The 17,906-nt window shown below is 37.5% G+C and overlaps 1 protein-coding gene across 1 annotated transcript in view; it reads left to right on the top strand.

The window, feature by feature from the left end:
* STK3 (serine/threonine kinase 3) overlaps window positions 1-17,906 on the top strand; it is a gene marked incomplete at its 5' end in the record, with an annotated part of 136,276 nt that overhangs the window by 29,080 nt on the left and 89,290 nt on the right. Inside the window, one exon of the mRNA XM_008575940.1 lies at window positions 5,856-6,048. Coding sequence (XP_008574162.1) covers window positions 5,856-6,048 — 193 coding nt within the window. The remainder of the gene's footprint in view (window positions 1-5,855; window positions 6,049-17,906) is intronic.

The raw sequence follows: 17,906 nt of genomic DNA, 5'->3' as shown, positions 1-17,906 counted from the left end.
GGTTAGAATCCTTGCTTCTCCACTTATTGTTTATATGACTTTGGACAAATTATTAAACCAGTTTGAGCTTCAGATTCATTATTTGCACAAGGAGGATAAAGATACTTCACAGGGTTAATAAGAGGATTAAATGAGAGTAGCCTTTAAAAAGACCTTAGCATACTGCTTCTAACTCATTGATGATAATTATTTTTATCATTATTCAATGAATGATCAACTGAATAACTCTAGTTAATAACATTATGTCTCCTCCCAAAGTTTCTTCAATAGTCATTCTATGTTTTACAGTAATAGGTTGGTTTACATGAAGTTATTACTAGAACCTCACATAACATTGTCCTTAGTTCTGTGCTTTGGCGCTACCTCATGAGGGATTTATCATTCATTCAATAAATTACATAATAAAAACAATGCTTTGTACCACATATCAGGGATATAACTGTTAACAAAATCTGGTTACTGCCTTATAGATTTTAGAGCCTAATGGAGGATTCAGACATGCCAGATGTACAGACAGTTGGAGTATTGTGTAATAAGTGTATGATCAGCATAAGCACAAGGTGCTATGGGAATAGGAAGGCATGACACCTAATTAATTGAATCTTGGGCCAGCTGAACTGAGAAGGGATGTGTCTAAGTGTAGTTCTGATATAAAAAGAAGTTGTAATATAAAACACCCCTCCCAAATTTATGTATATATGTTTTTATATATATATATATATATAGAGAGAGAGAGAGAGAGAGAGAGAGAGAGAGAGAGAGAGAGTCTACTCATCCTTTAAGACTGAACTCAAGGGCAGCCTTCTCTGTGAGGCCTTCTTCACTTGGTAAAGGCAGAGTTAGAGGCTCTACTCTTGGTATTCCCATTGTACTGTCAACATTTTTCTTATAGTATTTAACAGATTGTCTTGTAATTTATTGTTCATATGTCAATAGATTTCTCCTAGACCTCAAACTCCTTAAAAAGCAAAACCGTGTCTTATTCATCTCTGCATCTCCAGTGCCTGGTCCACTACTTGACATATTATAAATGTACAATAAATGCTTGTTAAATGAATTAATAAATTAAAATATAAATTGCTTAATTCATTTAATAAATACTTATCGGGTATTTACTATGTGCCAAGTGTTTTAGCAGTGGGGATTCAGAAGTTAAAAAGATGTGTCTTGCTTTTATCAGACTTACATTCTAGTGGTAGAGAAGGCCAGGTACAGCTATGAAGAATACAGAAGCATAGAGAATGATGGAGGTTTCAATTTAGATTTATGGTCAGAAAAAACCTCATCAAGGAGGTGACATCTAAGTAGAGGCCTGAATTAAACAGATGATCAAGCTGTCTTGTGGAAGAGCGTTCCAGTCTGAGACATTGGATAATTTAAAGGCTTGAGGATGAACATGCTTAGAATGCTCAAGAAACAGCAAAGGAGGCCACTATGGCTGGAGTTTGGTGAGCAGGAAGGAATGTGATAGGAGATGGGATTGGCAGATGTTATTAGGCCAGATCACAGTTGGCCATGATAAAGATTTTGGATTTTACTCTAAGCGTGATGAGAGTCAAATTCAGAATTTTTACCAGGAGAATAACATGCTGTGATTTGTCCTTTGAAAGGATAAATCTGTCTCTTATGTATAACACTAAAGGGGGGCAAGAAAGGAAACAGTGAAAACAAAAGGCTGTTGTAATAGTCCAAGTAAGAGAAGATGGTGGCTTGGGCTAGGATGGATCAAATAATTTGTATGGGACTCTTTGGGAATAGGACATGATGACATAAGCTGTTAAAATTGTAAACTTGTGCCGCTAACCTAAGCATTCAAGTAGATAAAAATTTTAGTGTAACTAAGGTACATGTATGTAGTAGAATGATAGGCTAACAAATAAAAGAATTCGTTTCTTGGTCCTAGTTCTACTTTTTTTTTTTTCCTTTTTGTCTTTTTTCGTGACCGGTAACGGGATCGCAACCCTCGGTGTCGCGCCCGCACCGCGCTCAGCCAGTGAGCGGGAACCGGTCTCTATATGGGATCCGAACCCGCTACCGAGTGCGCCACCGGCCGGCCCCTAGTTCTACTTTTTAAATAGGGGTGTGGCCTTAGGGAAGTTGCTTTACTTATCCATGGGCCTCACTTTTTTCAGATGTAAAATGAGGGATTGAGTTAGTTTCCTTCCAGCTGTAAAGGTCAATGAATTTATAATTCTGTGAAAAAGTGAATATTTATTGAATGCTTACTGTGTTTTGAATACTGAATGAAACACTTTTGTGGATTCAGAAGTGCTCTAAGTCATTCTTGTCCATTAGGTAATTATATTTATAAAAGACTTAACAAAACAATTGTTCATAATATGAAAACATAAATTTAAATGCAAAAGTTGTAATGTAGATTGTAAATTCTATAGAAGTTTGGGAAAAAAAGAATAATTAACAGAGATACAATTAACTGTGGAGGTAATAGATACTTGATCTGGGACTAGGTAGGATTTGGTTAAATGGATAGAGGAGAAGGACATTCTGGGCAGAGAAGAAGATATGAGCAAAGAGGAGCTCTTAATGGGCATAGCATTATAGGGAGTTATGGCAAAGGGAGATTTGGTTAAGGTCAGCCTGCCTGTATTGGAGGATATATGAACAATGGAAAAAATGGGATTGGCCAGATAGAATAAGATAAGAACATAGAGGACATTAAAATCTAGGCAGAAATATTTAGCTTTATTATGTGCAAGCCATTACGGATTCTTCAGTAGAAGAATATTGTGATACAAACAGTATTCAAGAAAGATTAGTATAGAGCTGTGTAGTTTGAGGAAGGTGTGAAACTACCTTGGTTCAGGTATCATATAGGCATTTTGTATACCTTTTCTCATTTAGTAATCATAACACCAGTGGAAGAAGCTAAGGTTTAAGTAGGTTGCCTAAAGGTCTTGTGCCTAGTGAGTGATTTGAGCCAGGATTTGAGCTAACTTCTGTCTAATTCTAGAAGGTTAGATGGGAAAGTCTTTAGTCAGGAAGCATTGCCTGTAGTAACTTGGGTATGAGGTAATGAGGAATATACCCAGTAGCAGTGTGCTATGGCCTGAATGTTTGTCCCCTCCAAAGTTCATGTGGGAAGTTGATTTCCAGTGTGGCAGTGTTGAAAGGTAGGGCCTTTCAGAGGTAATTGGATCATGAGGACTTTGCTCTCATAAATGGATCACATCCATGACAACCCATTAAACAATTAACCCATTACTGAATAGATTAATCCATTCATGGAGTAATCGGTTATTGGTTTAATGGACTGGTGGCTCTATAAGGAGAGCAAGTGAGCACATTAATAAGTGCTCTCATACAGCCCTTGTTATGTGAGACTGTGTTACCAAGGGACTCTGTAGAGAGTTCCCACCAAGAACAAGGCCCTCACCAGGTATGTTGCCTGGACCTTAGACTTCTCAGCCTCCAAAACTGTAAGAAATAAATTTCATTTCTTTATAAATTACCCAGTTTCAGGTATTCAGTTATAAGCAACTGAAAATGGACTAATGCACAGTCGGAATGGAAAAAAAGAGGGGGAACTGAGAGAATTTTTTAAAAGAACTTGTTGACTCTATATAGGGAATGAACATAAGAAGACATTAAAGTTTTACTCTTGGGTAGCTAGTGAAGACTGCTGTGCTTTGTGGTAGTGGTTTTTGAGGATGGAGACAGATGGGACTAGAGAGATGGGTGAGATAATATCTGATTTGGAAATGTCGAGTTTTAGACATCATTTTAAGCATCTAAGTAGAAGGTAAAGACATAGGAAGATTTTGGGAGCTGGGAGGATAGTTGAAGGCATGAGAAAAAAGAGGTCTTCTGAAAGAGAGGGTCATGAAAGAAGAGCAGAAGACTTTGAGATATAATGCCCAAGCTTATCGTGTAGGTTTAGGAAGAGGAGAAGTATCAAACATCTGTCCAGAAATTGTTATGTCAAACCACCTAGGTTGCTTAGACACAGCATTGATGTTCTTAGTCCGCACATTTGCATTTTCTCCTCTGCCAGAACTATATTTTGTTTGTATGTTTCTGCTAAAAGTGGAATAGATATAAATGAATCTCAGTGCATGATCAAGTTTTTCCAAATAGCAGATTCTTTGGTCTCTCAAACAGAATTTTTTAGTTTATTTTTATGACCTTATTCTGGGTTTTTTTTGGTGAATGTCTTAAAGAGCATTTTTCGTTCATATTTATATCACTGACTTAATTCTTCTGTGAAACATTTAAAAACTGATGGCTAGGATATGACAAAAGCACAGGCAACAAAAGAAAAAATAGATAACTTGGGCTTAATGAAAACAGACTTTTGTGCATCAAAGAACACTATCAGCAGAGTGAAAAAGACAACCTACAGAATGGAGGAAAATATTTGCAAATCATATATCTGTTAAGGGATTAATATCAGAATGTGTAATACCCAGAATGTGTAACAACTGTACAACAAAAAACCAAACAACCTATTTCAAAAACGGGCGAAGGACTTGAACTGACATTTCTCCAAAGATAACAAGTGGCCAAGCACATGAAAAGATGGTTCAGTATCACTAGTCATTAGGGAAATGCAGATCAAAGGACAATGAGATACTACTTCAGATCCATTAGGATGGCTATTTAAAAAAAAAAAATAGAAAATAACAAGTGTTGGTGAGGATGTGGAGAAATTGTAACCCTGTGCATTGCTGATGGGAATGTAAAATGGTACAGCCATTGTTGAAAAGAATTTGGGAGTTCCTCAAGAAAATTAAACATAGGGTTACCATATGATCCATAAATTGTACTTCTACGTATATACCCCAAATAATTCAAAGCAGGGACTCAAACAGGTATTTTGTATCCCAGTGTTCACAGCAGCCTTATTCAGAATAGCCAAAGGTGTAAACAACCAAAATGTCTATCAACAAATGATTGGGAAAGCAAATTGTGGTATGTACGTACAATAAAATATCATTCAGTTAAAAGGAATGAAATTCCAACACATGCTACAACATGCATGAGCCTTTAAGAACATTATGTGAAATGAGCCAGACACAAAAGGACAAATATTGTATGATTCCACTTATATGAGGTACCTAGAATAGTCAAATTAATAATGACAGAAGGTAGAATAGAGGTTACTAGGGACTGGGGAAAGGGGAGAATGAGGAATTATTGTTTAATGGGTACATAGTTTCTGTTTGGGATGATGAAAAAGTTCTGGAAATGTATAGCGCTGATGGTGCACAACATTGTGAGTATACTTAATGCCACAGAGCACACTTGAAAATCATTAAAATGGTAAATTTTGTGTGATATATATTTTACCACAATTTAAAAGAAAAAGCTAATGGCTGTTGTACAAAGTTATAAACATTATTATGCCTGTTATAGTAGAAAATGCCAACACGTTCTTGCCTAAATGTGCTGTCTTCTTTATGTTTAATTATTTTGTCCCTGTATTTTTTGTTATGCATTTGGTGATTATTTACCTATCTTAATCCTTATTTTATTTTATTTTTGTTTTGGGGTCTGGCTGGTAGGGATTAGAATGCTTAACTTTGGTGTCATCAGTACCGTGCTTTAAGTGACTGTGCTAACCAGTCAGCCTTTAATTCTTACTTTAAAAGCAACTAGCAGCCATCTATTTCATCAAACAGTTTCTGTTGCTTGAGTTTTGATTTTCTAAAGCTTTAGGTTATTTTGGATAATTCTGGCTCTTATGTTAACATTTGTATGTGTGTTCTTATATTAAAATTAGTAGTAATAGTAGTATTTTTATCATTATTGAAAATGTACTATGCTCATTCTGTTGAGAATTAAGAAATCCAACTATTTTAGAGAAGTCTTCCTTCATTGCAGTATTTTGCTTGCAGGATGAAGATGAGCTGGATTCCCACACCATGGTGAAGACTAGTTCGGAAAGCGTGGGCACGATGAGGGCCACAAGCACGATGAGCGAAGGGGCCCAGACGATGATTGAACATAACAGCACAATGTTAGAGTCTGATTTGGGGACCATGGTTATAAACAGTGAGGATGAGGAAGAAGAAGATGGAACTATGAAAAGTATGTGGCTTTTTCCCATTGGATATTAGTTTTTTGTTTTGAAAGTATGCTTATGTAGAAACCAGGATAGTTCTGTGGTTCTTTTTCTAGCCAATTATGGAATCTTTTAATTCTTGGCTTTATTTAACTGTAAAAAAAGAGTATGGCACAAGTAAACTCTTTCAATTTTTATTTTAATATAACAGAAAGCAACACATCTTTAGCTTAGGGTTATGGAACTTTTTCTATTGAGGGCTGCTAATCCATAATTTAATTTGTAAAGTATTTTAGAGAGAAAAAGATAGTGTTCCTAACATTTACTTTTCCAATTAAAAAAGCAAACCTAAAATTCTTTCCAATAAATACAACATATTATTTCATGTTATCTAAATTATCACTTAAGCCACAGAAACAGAGGAGTGCAAGCTACTCGAAGAAAGAGGGGCTGAAGTGGGAAAATAAGAAACACTAGAAAGAAGAATTAAGATACTGGGATGTTCAGAAGATTTGGTTCTGTACATATTTACTGCTGCTTATCATGTGTGAGGCACAGTGCCAGGGGTGCTACAGGGCTAAATGACATTCTCTCTGACCTCTGTTGCTTTCAGAGGGATGAAGATAGGGATACTTTCACAGACTAGCATTTCTTTTTTAAAAAAAATAGTGTTTTAAGATACTGCAGCTAACAGTGTAGGACATTGTGATTTCACAGTGATAGGCAAAAGTGGATTATCTCCTCAGACCTACTCACCTCTTCTCTTTCTCCTACTACCCTAGTCCTGTGTGGTTGATGTCAAAGTCTAAGCACTAGTCTGTTTTCCACCTCATAGTATTGCTTCTAAATGGCAGAAAAGCAGGATTGCATGATTTTTGCCGTTGTAGAACCTAGAAAGTTGTAAATATTGAAGTGATTTGCTAGTACAGCAAAATGGATATCAGAATTTCCTCTCTGACATTTTATTTTCTTTTGCCCACCTCTTTCTTTTTGTTATTTCCCCTGTGTGGCTGTTTCCCCTGAGGTCTTACTTCATAGCTTTAAGTCACTTGGCTCACTGCTACTGCTTTCTTCACATTTCCTTGTATATATACCCCATTATGGTTCTATACTTTGGAAGGTGAGGGTCGTGAAGCACAGAATGCAAACAGATTGCTGTATGGTTAATCCTGGGGTGGGGGAGAGGCTATGAATTTTCTGTCTTCCACCACTGGTGGGTCTCCTGGGCCTTTGCCCTGGAAAGCAGCATAAATCTTAGATTTTCTGAAATTCCTAGCTGGGCTTCTGACTAGAATAAGTGGTGTCATCCATCACAGGCCTTACTCAACTGCATAGGATGGTCTGTGGCCTCTAAAGCCAGTTAGTGTTAGGGTACAAGTCACATGGCCTATAGAGCAAAAAGACCCTATGGTAAGACAGTTAATGCATTTTCCATCACAATGTAGCATCACTTTCCACAAGCTGATAAAATTATTTTATTCAGATTTTATGACTCTTAGATCCGGTAGAAGATCAAATGCTTCGGTGTATCTAGTGAGCTGCTGAGCTCCCAGTGAAACTGTATACACAACTTTTTCATGTGGTCATATAGTCAAACATTAGTATATATACAGTGGTTGAAAAAAATGAGTCTTTATGGAATCTATTTCATGTTAGATTATTATATTGCAAGGAAGAGAAGGAAGAGATAGTAATGATGATTTATGAGATATCATACTTTAAAATTACACCACAGATTTCCACATATTTTGTGTAGTGACTTTGAACTTAGAAAACCACAGAGATCAATATTTCTTAATTTTATTATAACAAATTATATAGGTATGACTTTTTGTCACAGAGATTTTATTGAAAAGCCTGTTTTTTTTTGTTTGTTTGTTTTTTTTTTTGTCTTTTTTCCGTGTCCGGCTACGGATCGCAACCCTCAGTGTTGCCCCCGTACCGGACCGGGGACCGGCGACGGGATCGCAAGCCTCGGCGTTGCTCCCGCGCCTCGCTCAGCCAGTGAGCGGGAGCCGGTCTGTACGTGGGATCCGAACCCTCGGACGGGAGCGCTGCCGCGCTTCCCAAGCGGCGCACTATCCAGTGCGCCACCGGGCCGGCCCCTGAAAAGCCTGTTTTTAAGTTGAACAGATAGTGGTTTATATAGTTGCAGTTGTTTTATGGGCCTCAGCAAGTTTTAAATCCCGTGAGCCAACTTTCCATGTATTTTAAGTTTCTGAAAGTTAGATATTCTATAGTGTGGGACTTTGGTGTTCCCCCAAATCTAATCAACTGATATTAGTATAGCTTCCAGGGATTGTCTTACTGTAGTAGAGCAATAGTAAGGAATGTGAAGCTGTTGAGGAAGGACTTAGTTTTCGTGAAACCACGTAATTATTTTAGTTTTGTTTTTCCTCATGCTCTAATCTTCTTTAAACTTCTTACAATAGTTGGTATGAGGTCTTAGCTTATGTCACATCAGTCAAAGCCTCATTTGCTAATGTATCTTTAGCATTTTTGTTCCCTAAAAAAATTGTAGCAGTATATTATTTTTGGTTTCCTATAGTCTCTAGAATCTTACATTGTGTGCCAAAGATTCTGACTTCCGTCCTCTTTTTCCATTTGAGTTTCAAGTGAGTTGCCTGATTTAACATTCTTGTCAATTTAAATCATGTTCACACTTTCTCTTTCATACCTTTATCCATGAAGCTAGAAATTGCAGACGTGTATTTCTGACCTCTGTAAAATATGGAGATTTGACCCTAGGAAGCAAAATATTCAAATACCTTCAGAAGCTAAGTGGAGAAAAGTGACAAAAAATATTTTAATATTTGATCTGTTTAAGAAAAGGGGGCGGGAGGGTGCACGGACCCTGCATTGTATGTTCCAAGAACTTTCCACACCTATTTGCAGCAGTGGTGGCGTTATTTTTACCCTCCCTCTCCCACTCCTTCCATTTGCATACCTCTGGGGCCTCCTCATTACCCATATAATGTCCAGGCTTCAGCTGGTAACTAATGCCTTTCACAATATGGCACCAGCTAATATTTGCACATGGATCTCTACTTCTTCCTTATATATAATATGCTTTATGCATACTGGTCTATGCTAGTTAAAATTCTGAATGGTTGACACTGGGTATAAGCAGGTTGGTTGTCATTTGAGGAAATCACCATTTAGGACTTTTTATCCTGAAGGAGTAGATTAAGACCAGGTCAAGAATCTATTGTCATCAAATTGATGGAGTAGCAGAGATTATTTCATTGTGGGTGACTCTGGGAGAACAGTTGCCCCAGCAAATAGAAGACTGAGGCCTTTTACCTTGTTCAGTTCAGACCTACTCAGTTAGCTTTGTCTCTGTGGAGGCAACTTCTGGTCTTACGGAGCTGGGTGGAGCTGGATTGATAGCTCTGGTTTTCCTGAAGGGAAACAATATCTTTTTGGTATTGAGGAAGAGCCGTTATTCTCCAACCAGGTTGTTATTTTTCATGTGTACATGTGTGTATTTTTTCCCCAAATAGATTGTGAAGTTTGTCGTGGTAAAAATACTGTGTGAATCTCCTATACTGCATGATAGTAGATGTTTTTGGAATATTGCTTTCATGAATGAATACTAACTACAGTATAGTCAGAATTGAAACTTTTTCTTTCAGGTATTGATTTGTAGTAGGATTAAAGATTCATCACTCTGAGAGCTAAGAGAACTTTCAGGTAAACCTCCTGCCTTGGTAAGATAGTAGTAACATACCAGGTAACATATGACTTTCTTTCCAAGTGTTCTACTATCCCTCCCTTTCATTTCACAGAACAGACCTTCTGAAAATATGTTCCTTTAGATACCCATTTAGTGAGATTCTCTGGTAAATATAGATAGATAATATACATTAATCAGAAATGTTTGGGAAATACATATTTGTCCTAGAGATAAATTATTAGAGAACTACAGTATGTATTACTAGCTTATTAAATGCTCTATAGTATGTATTACTGGCTTATTAAATGCTCAAGTAGTGCTGGAAGGAAACCTGTTTAAAAGTTATATTACCCAGGCTTTCTGTTACTTACTTAACCATGAAAAGCTTTTAATGAGGAGCATATCAGTGATTAACATCCTGTAATTGGTGTCTGAGAAACACATTTGGGGAATGCTGTCATGGAAGCTCTCTAGTTCCTTGACCCGTCTGCTTTCTTTTCATTAGCACACCTGCTCTTCACTTTTCTCTTCAGCTTACAGGCTGTTTCATCACTTTAGCCACTCTCCCATACTCATGTCCTTAAATCCTCTGCCCCTCATGGAATACTCTTGACTGTGTATCAGTCTATTTGTCTATCTTCTGTGCATCTTCACGCTGGCGGCTGAATGCGGCTGGAGAAAAATCTCACATCTGCACAGATGAAGGCCACCAGTTCAAGACTTACAGGCGCATTTGGGCCTGTGTTTCTCTGCTCAACTCTTTCTCTTTCTACAAAGTGGCTATTTTAGACTTTTACTAAATCTCCTTCTGCCATCTCCCCTCCCAGTTTTAGTAGACAACCTGGCTTCCTACTTTGTTGAAGAAAATTGAACATTATCATGCAAGATCCTAGAAAGCTGTGTAGGTGTTTTAAACATGGACTTTGGAATAATATAGGAAAATTTGAGTCATTCTTAAGTTCTCTCTCTTTCTTTACCCTCTCATTGCATTAACATCAATCAAGTTCATTAATTCTGCCTCCTAAATATCTCTACACTCTTATCACCATATTTTCTTGCATTTCTCTAGTGCAGTCTCATAGTCTCTCACTTGGAAGGCTTCCTAATGATGTCCTGCTTCCAGTCTTGGTCCCCTAACTTCCATACAGATGTCACCACATTTCTCCTCTGCTTCTGGCCTGCCAGTAAGTCCCAATTGCTCTTAGGCTAAAGCCCAACATGGATTAAAAGGCAGTTCATGGCCTGGTCCCTTCTTATCTTTCTGTTCTCATGTCTCACTATTCCCTCCTCATCCTTCCAGCTCCTCAGCTCTTATCGTGCTCTTTCTTACCTTTGGGCGTTTGCACTGCCCAGATCCTTCTGTCTGGATTCCTGCTTCCTTGGCTACTTCAGATTTATCCTTTCAGACTCAGTTAAGAGGTTGCTTCCTCTAATGACCTCAGGTTAGGCATTGGTGCCTGTCCTGTATGCTTCCTTCTCACTCATGCTTCTACTCTTGTAGCACTTGTCACACTGTATTGTAAGTGCCTGCTTCTGTGTGATTATCTGTTTATTCCTCCACTGTATTTCAAATACCTAATAATTAATACCTAGCACATACTAAGAGTTCATTAAATATTTTCTGAATAAATGATGTCATGTAGTGAAAGGAGCTTGGGATCTGATTGAAATCATACTGCTTATTAATTATGTGTTACTTAATCTTTTCTGAGCTTCAGTGTAGTATATTTGTCTCTTGTGTTTTTGTGTTTGTGTGTTAACTTAGGTAAATACAAAAAGCACCTAGCAGAGAATATTAAGAAATCAATAAAGAGTAATTTCTATCTGCCCACCTTATCAGTTTGTCCTTCCAACAACTTGGAAAGCTAGAGCATCTGGACAGCCCTGGGCTTTTCCCATCCCTATATCCCATGCAGAGAGGAAGGCTTTATCTTCCTTGGACTAGAAATGCTGAGCTATTGAGCAGCTCTGTTCTTTTCCTTCCCAAGGAAAATTCTTGCTCCCACTTTTCCCTGCCTCCTCCAAGACTTTGCTCCATCTCTCTTTATTCAGTAAGCTAACCAGAGGGATTCTGTGGAGAATAATGATCTCCAAAATGAACTGAATAGCCCAAACTTGAATAAGAGGAATTTGAATGGCAAGATGAGTAGATGGTAAGAGAGCACCCAGCTGATCTGACCCAGGAATATGTTTGATAATGTATATTGAGATAACTTGAGGTGAGAACTATATTCCAGTGTTTGTGCAATTTGACATCTCTTTGAGAAAATGGGGGAAGTGCCATGGAAGCATGAAAAAGTATATTTAAATTTTGTTATTTTATTTTTGGAAAAGGGAAAAAAGGTGAATTTTTAAGGTTATAGCTATCATTAATTGAGGGTCTACTATGGGCCAAACATTGTGCTCAAGACTTTATGTACTTTATCTCATTTACTTCTCACAAGGATACTATAAAATAGCATTTTCACTACCATTTACAACTAAGGAAACTGAGACTTGGGAATTTTAAGTGACTTGTCCAAGATTTCATAGCAAGTAAGTGATATAACAAGTATAAAGACCCAGCTTTGATGCTAAAATCACCTCACTACCCTGGGGGTGGTAAGCTTGATGTCCCTCTTGGGCAGGATTCTTGAATATCTGTGAGTCCTTTAGGAAAGATCAGGAAAGGGCCGGCCTGTGGCGCACTCGGGAGAGTGCAGCGCTGGGAGCGCAGCGACGCTCCCGCCGCGGGTTCGGATCCTATATAGGAATGGCCGGTGCGCTCACTGGCTGAGCGCGGTGTGGGCGACACCACACCAAGGGTTGCAATCCCCTTACCAGTCACGAAAAAGACAAAAAAAAAAGGAAAGATCAGGAAGATTACAAGTCAGCATAAGTTAGTGGGAGTTCTGGGAAATGTAGTGTTTAGCTTTGTAGCCTCCACAGTATGAAGGCTCACCAGAGGCAGGCGGCAATGATGGCTAAATTTCAGTGCACCACAGCTTCAAATAAACCATTGTCAACCAGGTGATTTCTCATTGTGTGCTATAGGGCCTATGCCTCAGCCCTGGTTAGCTCAACATTTTTCATAGAAACTTGGATGAAGCTACAGAATGAAAGTCCATCAGAATTGCAAACGACATGGAGTGGAGCAAAATAAAAATAGATTGTAAGAATCAAGATCTGAAAAGATCTCTACAGGCTGGAGCAGTGGGCTTGATTTACAAGATAAACCCTGGTCTTGGGTCCAAACAATTAACCTCACAAGTATACATCACAGCAGTAGCCCTTCAGAGATGCTGGTTCTCCAGGCTGGAGCAGGGCCTGGGCATCTCTATTTTAAAAATAAATTTAAAAAATCAAAAAAACCTCTACAGGTGCTGCTGGGTGCTGCTGGCTGCAGCTAGGACTGATAACCACTTTTTAGAATGAGGAAATATGCAGCTTCATTCTACTCTCAGTGCACAGAACTCATATGCAGTATTGCGTTTAAAACTCACCTGGAGTGTTTAAGAAGGATGGAGACACACTAGAGCACATTCAGCAGAAAGAGAACTGGGTGGTGAAGTGGGTAGAGACCCATTGGTAGTGAATAACTGGTCATGTTTAGGTTTTATATTATTTACTTATATTAACCTTTTATTAAATGCTGAATTAAGTAATTTTAATTGATATATATTTTTAAGATTTCTTTTTTGTATATGCCTATAATATATGGTAAATTTAAAAATATATCACAATTTTGGACAGCACATATGTGCATTTTCACTTAGTAAGGGAAAGCAAATGAGATTCTCTGCTAGACTTTTAGGAGTTTATCCTGGAAACAGATACTAGATTGATTTACAAAGACTTTAGGAGAGACACCAAGAAGGGAAGACTGACCATTAGGTATTACCACTCCCTAATTCATCTAATGTCCCTCCACAGAATTGTAAATTTGAGACAGTTTGCTTTGAGCATCCACATTCATGTCCCATTCTTTGCTTGATAACATCTTCTCTCCCAGTTTGGGTTTATATCCTTTTTCTCCTTCTTTCTCCTAAAACCTGTTTCAGAAAAGGATCAGATACACAGGTATAAAATGCCTAATAATGTTTAATGTTCATAAAATACATTTTCCCCCATAATTATAAAGTCTTAAACCAAAGGAGTAAATCACCAAGGGTGGAATTTCAAATGGCAAGAAACAATTAACAAGCATAGGAGAGTATACAGGGGGATTAGTTTCCTACTTCTCCAGAGATGTTTAACCATTCTTTTTTAAAAAAATTTATGTCTCTTTAATTTATAAGGTTAATCTTGCCCAGGACATTGCGATAAAGGTGAAAACAATAAACTACAGGTTCCTTTTGTAGGTGGGGCAAATACCCATAGTATTTCTGGGCAATTAGAAACTCATCATTTTTCTCTGCAGAAGTACTAGGTTTCCAGCTGAGATGTGGTTACAGTGGTTTGGAGTTCACTGTGAGTACTGAATGTGGTCTGTTCTTGGTCTGTGGGATGTTTAATGAAGAATGACCCAAAGCAGGCCTGTTGGTGTATGCATTTTTGTTGTAGGACAAAGCACATGTGTTAGTCTTCCTTAGGCAAATGAAAATCTCTTTCTTCCCAGAGCTTCTGCAGAACTGGTTTCCATAGATGTACACAATGGCCATAACAATGTTCATTACTTACACAGGAAATCATTCCTTTTATTTAACTGAAATCTTTGGGCTTCAATTTGTGTTTCCTTATATTCTGCCCCCATTGGAGATGGAAAACAGCTGGTCACTATTTTCTGTGCATGAACCCTTCATATATACTTGGATACTAAATTCTTCAAATTTTTCTTTTCCTGGCTGAACGATGTCAGTCCCTTTAACCTTTGAGCAGGTATTATTTTTTAAGCTTTTAATCTCTTTTATGAATAGTCTCTGGACCTTCTTGTGTTTATCCTCTTTTGTTTTAAAATGCAGTATGATGAAGTTAAGAAAAAACTGATTTCAGTAGCTTCTATATTAACATCCTGGTTTTTATGTGTATTCTCTATACTCTTGGCAACAAATTAAAGGACAAATTTTCAAGATCATTGATCAGGTGGAACACCCACATCTTAAAATATTTTTAGAAGAATAAATTAGGTAATATTCATAAATCCCTTTGATGTTGACTTGTATTATACTAAAGTTATGATTGTTATTTCATTCTCTGTACTTGGGTATCATTATCATAATCATGCTAAGAAATTAAAAATTAAATTACATTTTGTTAAAGTATTATAAAAATTCCTTTATATATTTAAGTTTTCATAAAGACTTTTTAGCTGTTTGGAAGACATGTGCAAATTAGGAAAGTTAATGAATAATTGTGGGTAGACTGGTATATTTTCTAAGGTATTATATTCCACACAAATTGGTTTCCTTGTAAATGCTTTGGGGGATGCATGAAGGAGACAGAAAACAACCTTTAAAAAAAAAAAAATTTCATGTGCCTGAGGAGAATCAGTGGTGGTTATTTTATTCTTTATTCCTAATGGGTTTTTAGTTCCACAGCATGCAGTTAAAGGAATCAGGGCCAAAAGCGAAGAACTAGGTAATATTGAATATTACATTATTAAAATAAAATATATTTTTATAAGCTAGGGTCAGAATTCAGCTGCAACTGGAGAAATTGTTGTCAGTTTTATGGGATGATTATTTCTGTGTTTAAAAAAAATATTTGCCATAGCAACCACAATCACATGTGACAGTGGTTACTATCGAGATTTCCTGCTTTATTCTCTCATGTAAGGAACGAGTATTTCTTTAATTGTAAGTCAGGAACATCATTCTCTTAGGCACGCTTCTGTGAACATGTATCTCCCTGGAGACTTGACTGTACACTGTGGCCTGTGTTTCATATCGTGTAGTTAAACATTAACGGGCAAATAGAGCTGCCCCCTCCTGTTAACTTTTAAGACAAACTGTATTAGTCTATTTTCTGTTGCCAATAACAGAATACCTGAAACTAGGTAATTTATAAGAAAACGAAATTGATTTCTTACAGTTTAGGAGTCTGGGAAGTCCAAGGTCCAGGGGTCATTTCTCCTGAGGGCTTTTTTCTTGGTGGGGACTCTGTATAGAGTCCTGTGACATCACAGACTGTCACATGGTGAAAATGGCAAGAGCACTTTCACATCATCACTTGCTCTCCTTATAAAACCCCCAGTCTACTCTTTTATAACCCATTAAACTATTAACCCATCAACCCATGAATGGATTAATCCATTCTTGAGGGCCTCATCCTCGTGATCCAGTCACCTCATAGAGTCCCCACCTGTCAGCACTGCCACATTGGGAATCAAGCTTTTAACATGAGCTTTGGAGGGGATAAATATTTAACCCATAGCACAAACCTAACCTATTTTCCTCTTTAGGAATTTCTAAAAAATTCTTATTTAACCTTTCTCTGCATATAATAAAAATATACTTTAAATGTTAATTCTAGATTTAAAATTAAGCAATGGAAAATATTTAGAAGTAAGAACACATGCATATGAATAAAAAATAATATATAAGCATATCTGGGTTAATGGTATCTTGTTATAAAGACATCCAGAGAGAAAAATCTACTGTAATAGATTGCCCGCTTTTGTTTAGTTGATTTTTAGACTTGTTAACTCTTTGTAAGATTGTTTATTTCTATCTTCGGAATGGGTTATTTTCCAAAATTTTGTGTGTGGAACCCAAAGGGTATTTTACCTGAGGCTTTATGTCAGCCTGTAAAAGATCCTTAAAAGTATAATGTGTCTAATATGTATTGGTAATTAAACTACTATGTATAATAATGGATTTTAAGTTTCAAATTGGGATGTTCCTGCAGTTAAAGGGAGGACTGCTGCTCTTTCTACTTCTACATCCTTCACTTGGGAATAGAAATGTATCAGGGACTGAATTTGGCTGTATGTATCATAAAACCCAAGTAACAGTAGTTTAAACAAAATAGGATTAATTTATTTTCTTAACAAGAAATCCAGCAGCAGAGTGTTCTGCACTGGTAGCTGACTTCATGATGTCATCAGAGATCACCATCTTTATAATATTAAACTTCCCCTCCTGCTTGCATAGTAAGTGCTAGATCTCCAGCCATCTGCATTTCAGGCAGGAGGAAAGAACAAGAAACAGAAGATGTGGTGCCTATATCAAGAAAACAGAACTTTCCTAGAAACCCTTATTTTATGTATCATTGGGCAGACTTGTACTACATGGCCACTCCTACCCACAAGAGAGGGACTTTCTTACCCCTAATAAGGAAGAGATGGACTATAAATATTAGGTAGGCAACTTTTTCACTTTGAGACATGGCAATGCTAGTGGTGGCTCCTATGATGTGGGTTAGAAGCTCCTGATTGAGGTAATGTTAGGAGCAGGCACAGGACTGTTGGGGATGGAAGAGTAGATTACTGGAATGAAGTTTCCTAGTGATTTCCTGTCCTCCTTTCTTTAGTCAACCCCAGGGATTGGTCTGCCTTTCCCCTTTCTATTGCCACTACTTATTTCTGATGGAGCTTTTACTTCCCTGACTCATGGCAGAAAAGAATACTGTCTTTCAGCCTTTTCCTTCCTCTCCCTGTCTCTAAAGGAAATGCCTGCCAAGCTGATCCTACTTTTTGTTGTGAAGATTTTTATAAAAGTGTAAAGTTTTCTCTACTTTATTCTCTGTAGTGAAAAAGCAATTTTTGAGATTGTATTTTTCTCCTTTTCCTTCCAAATGCACGCTGCTGCCCTTAATATATAGGCCATATTAGAGTAACTGCTCTCTAAATGTTAGTTTCTGGTAGCAAAAGATCAGTCTTCCATTTACTCCTGTAATGCTTTGGGTGAATTTTCTCAGGTACAGAGGTCTGAATTAAGAGTCACTGGTATATCAAAAGATCCCTGACTGTTTTATTACAGCACCAGGGTATTGGTAAAGATTCTGGGATAAGGAATTCCATACCTCCTAGTTGATGAGAAAACAAAGAAGACTGAAACTAGAGTCTCTACAGTGAAGCCAGTGCCAAATGGAAGGAAAAGTAATAAGGACAATGTGGTCCTGGCCTGGTGTGGAGAAAGAGGAAGATTTGGGCAGGAGGTGGGGGGCGGGGATTGGTCATTGAGTGTTGTTTTCTTCAGTGGATTAATAGTGCCATAATATGTGTTTTGTTGTTGTAGCTGTGGTTTTTTTTTTTTGTTTTTTTTTTTGTCTTTTGTCTTTTTCCGTGTC

The sequence above is a fragment of the Galeopterus variegatus genome, unplaced genomic scaffold (assembly GCF_000696425.1).
Source record: "Galeopterus variegatus unplaced genomic scaffold, G_variegatus-3.0.2 Scaffold1260, whole genome shotgun sequence".
Taxonomy (NCBI): Eukaryota; Metazoa; Chordata; class Mammalia; order Dermoptera; family Cynocephalidae; genus Galeopterus; species Galeopterus variegatus.
The sequence above is the reverse complement of the archived record's forward strand: the minus strand, read 5'-3'. Positions and strand labels throughout refer to the sequence as shown.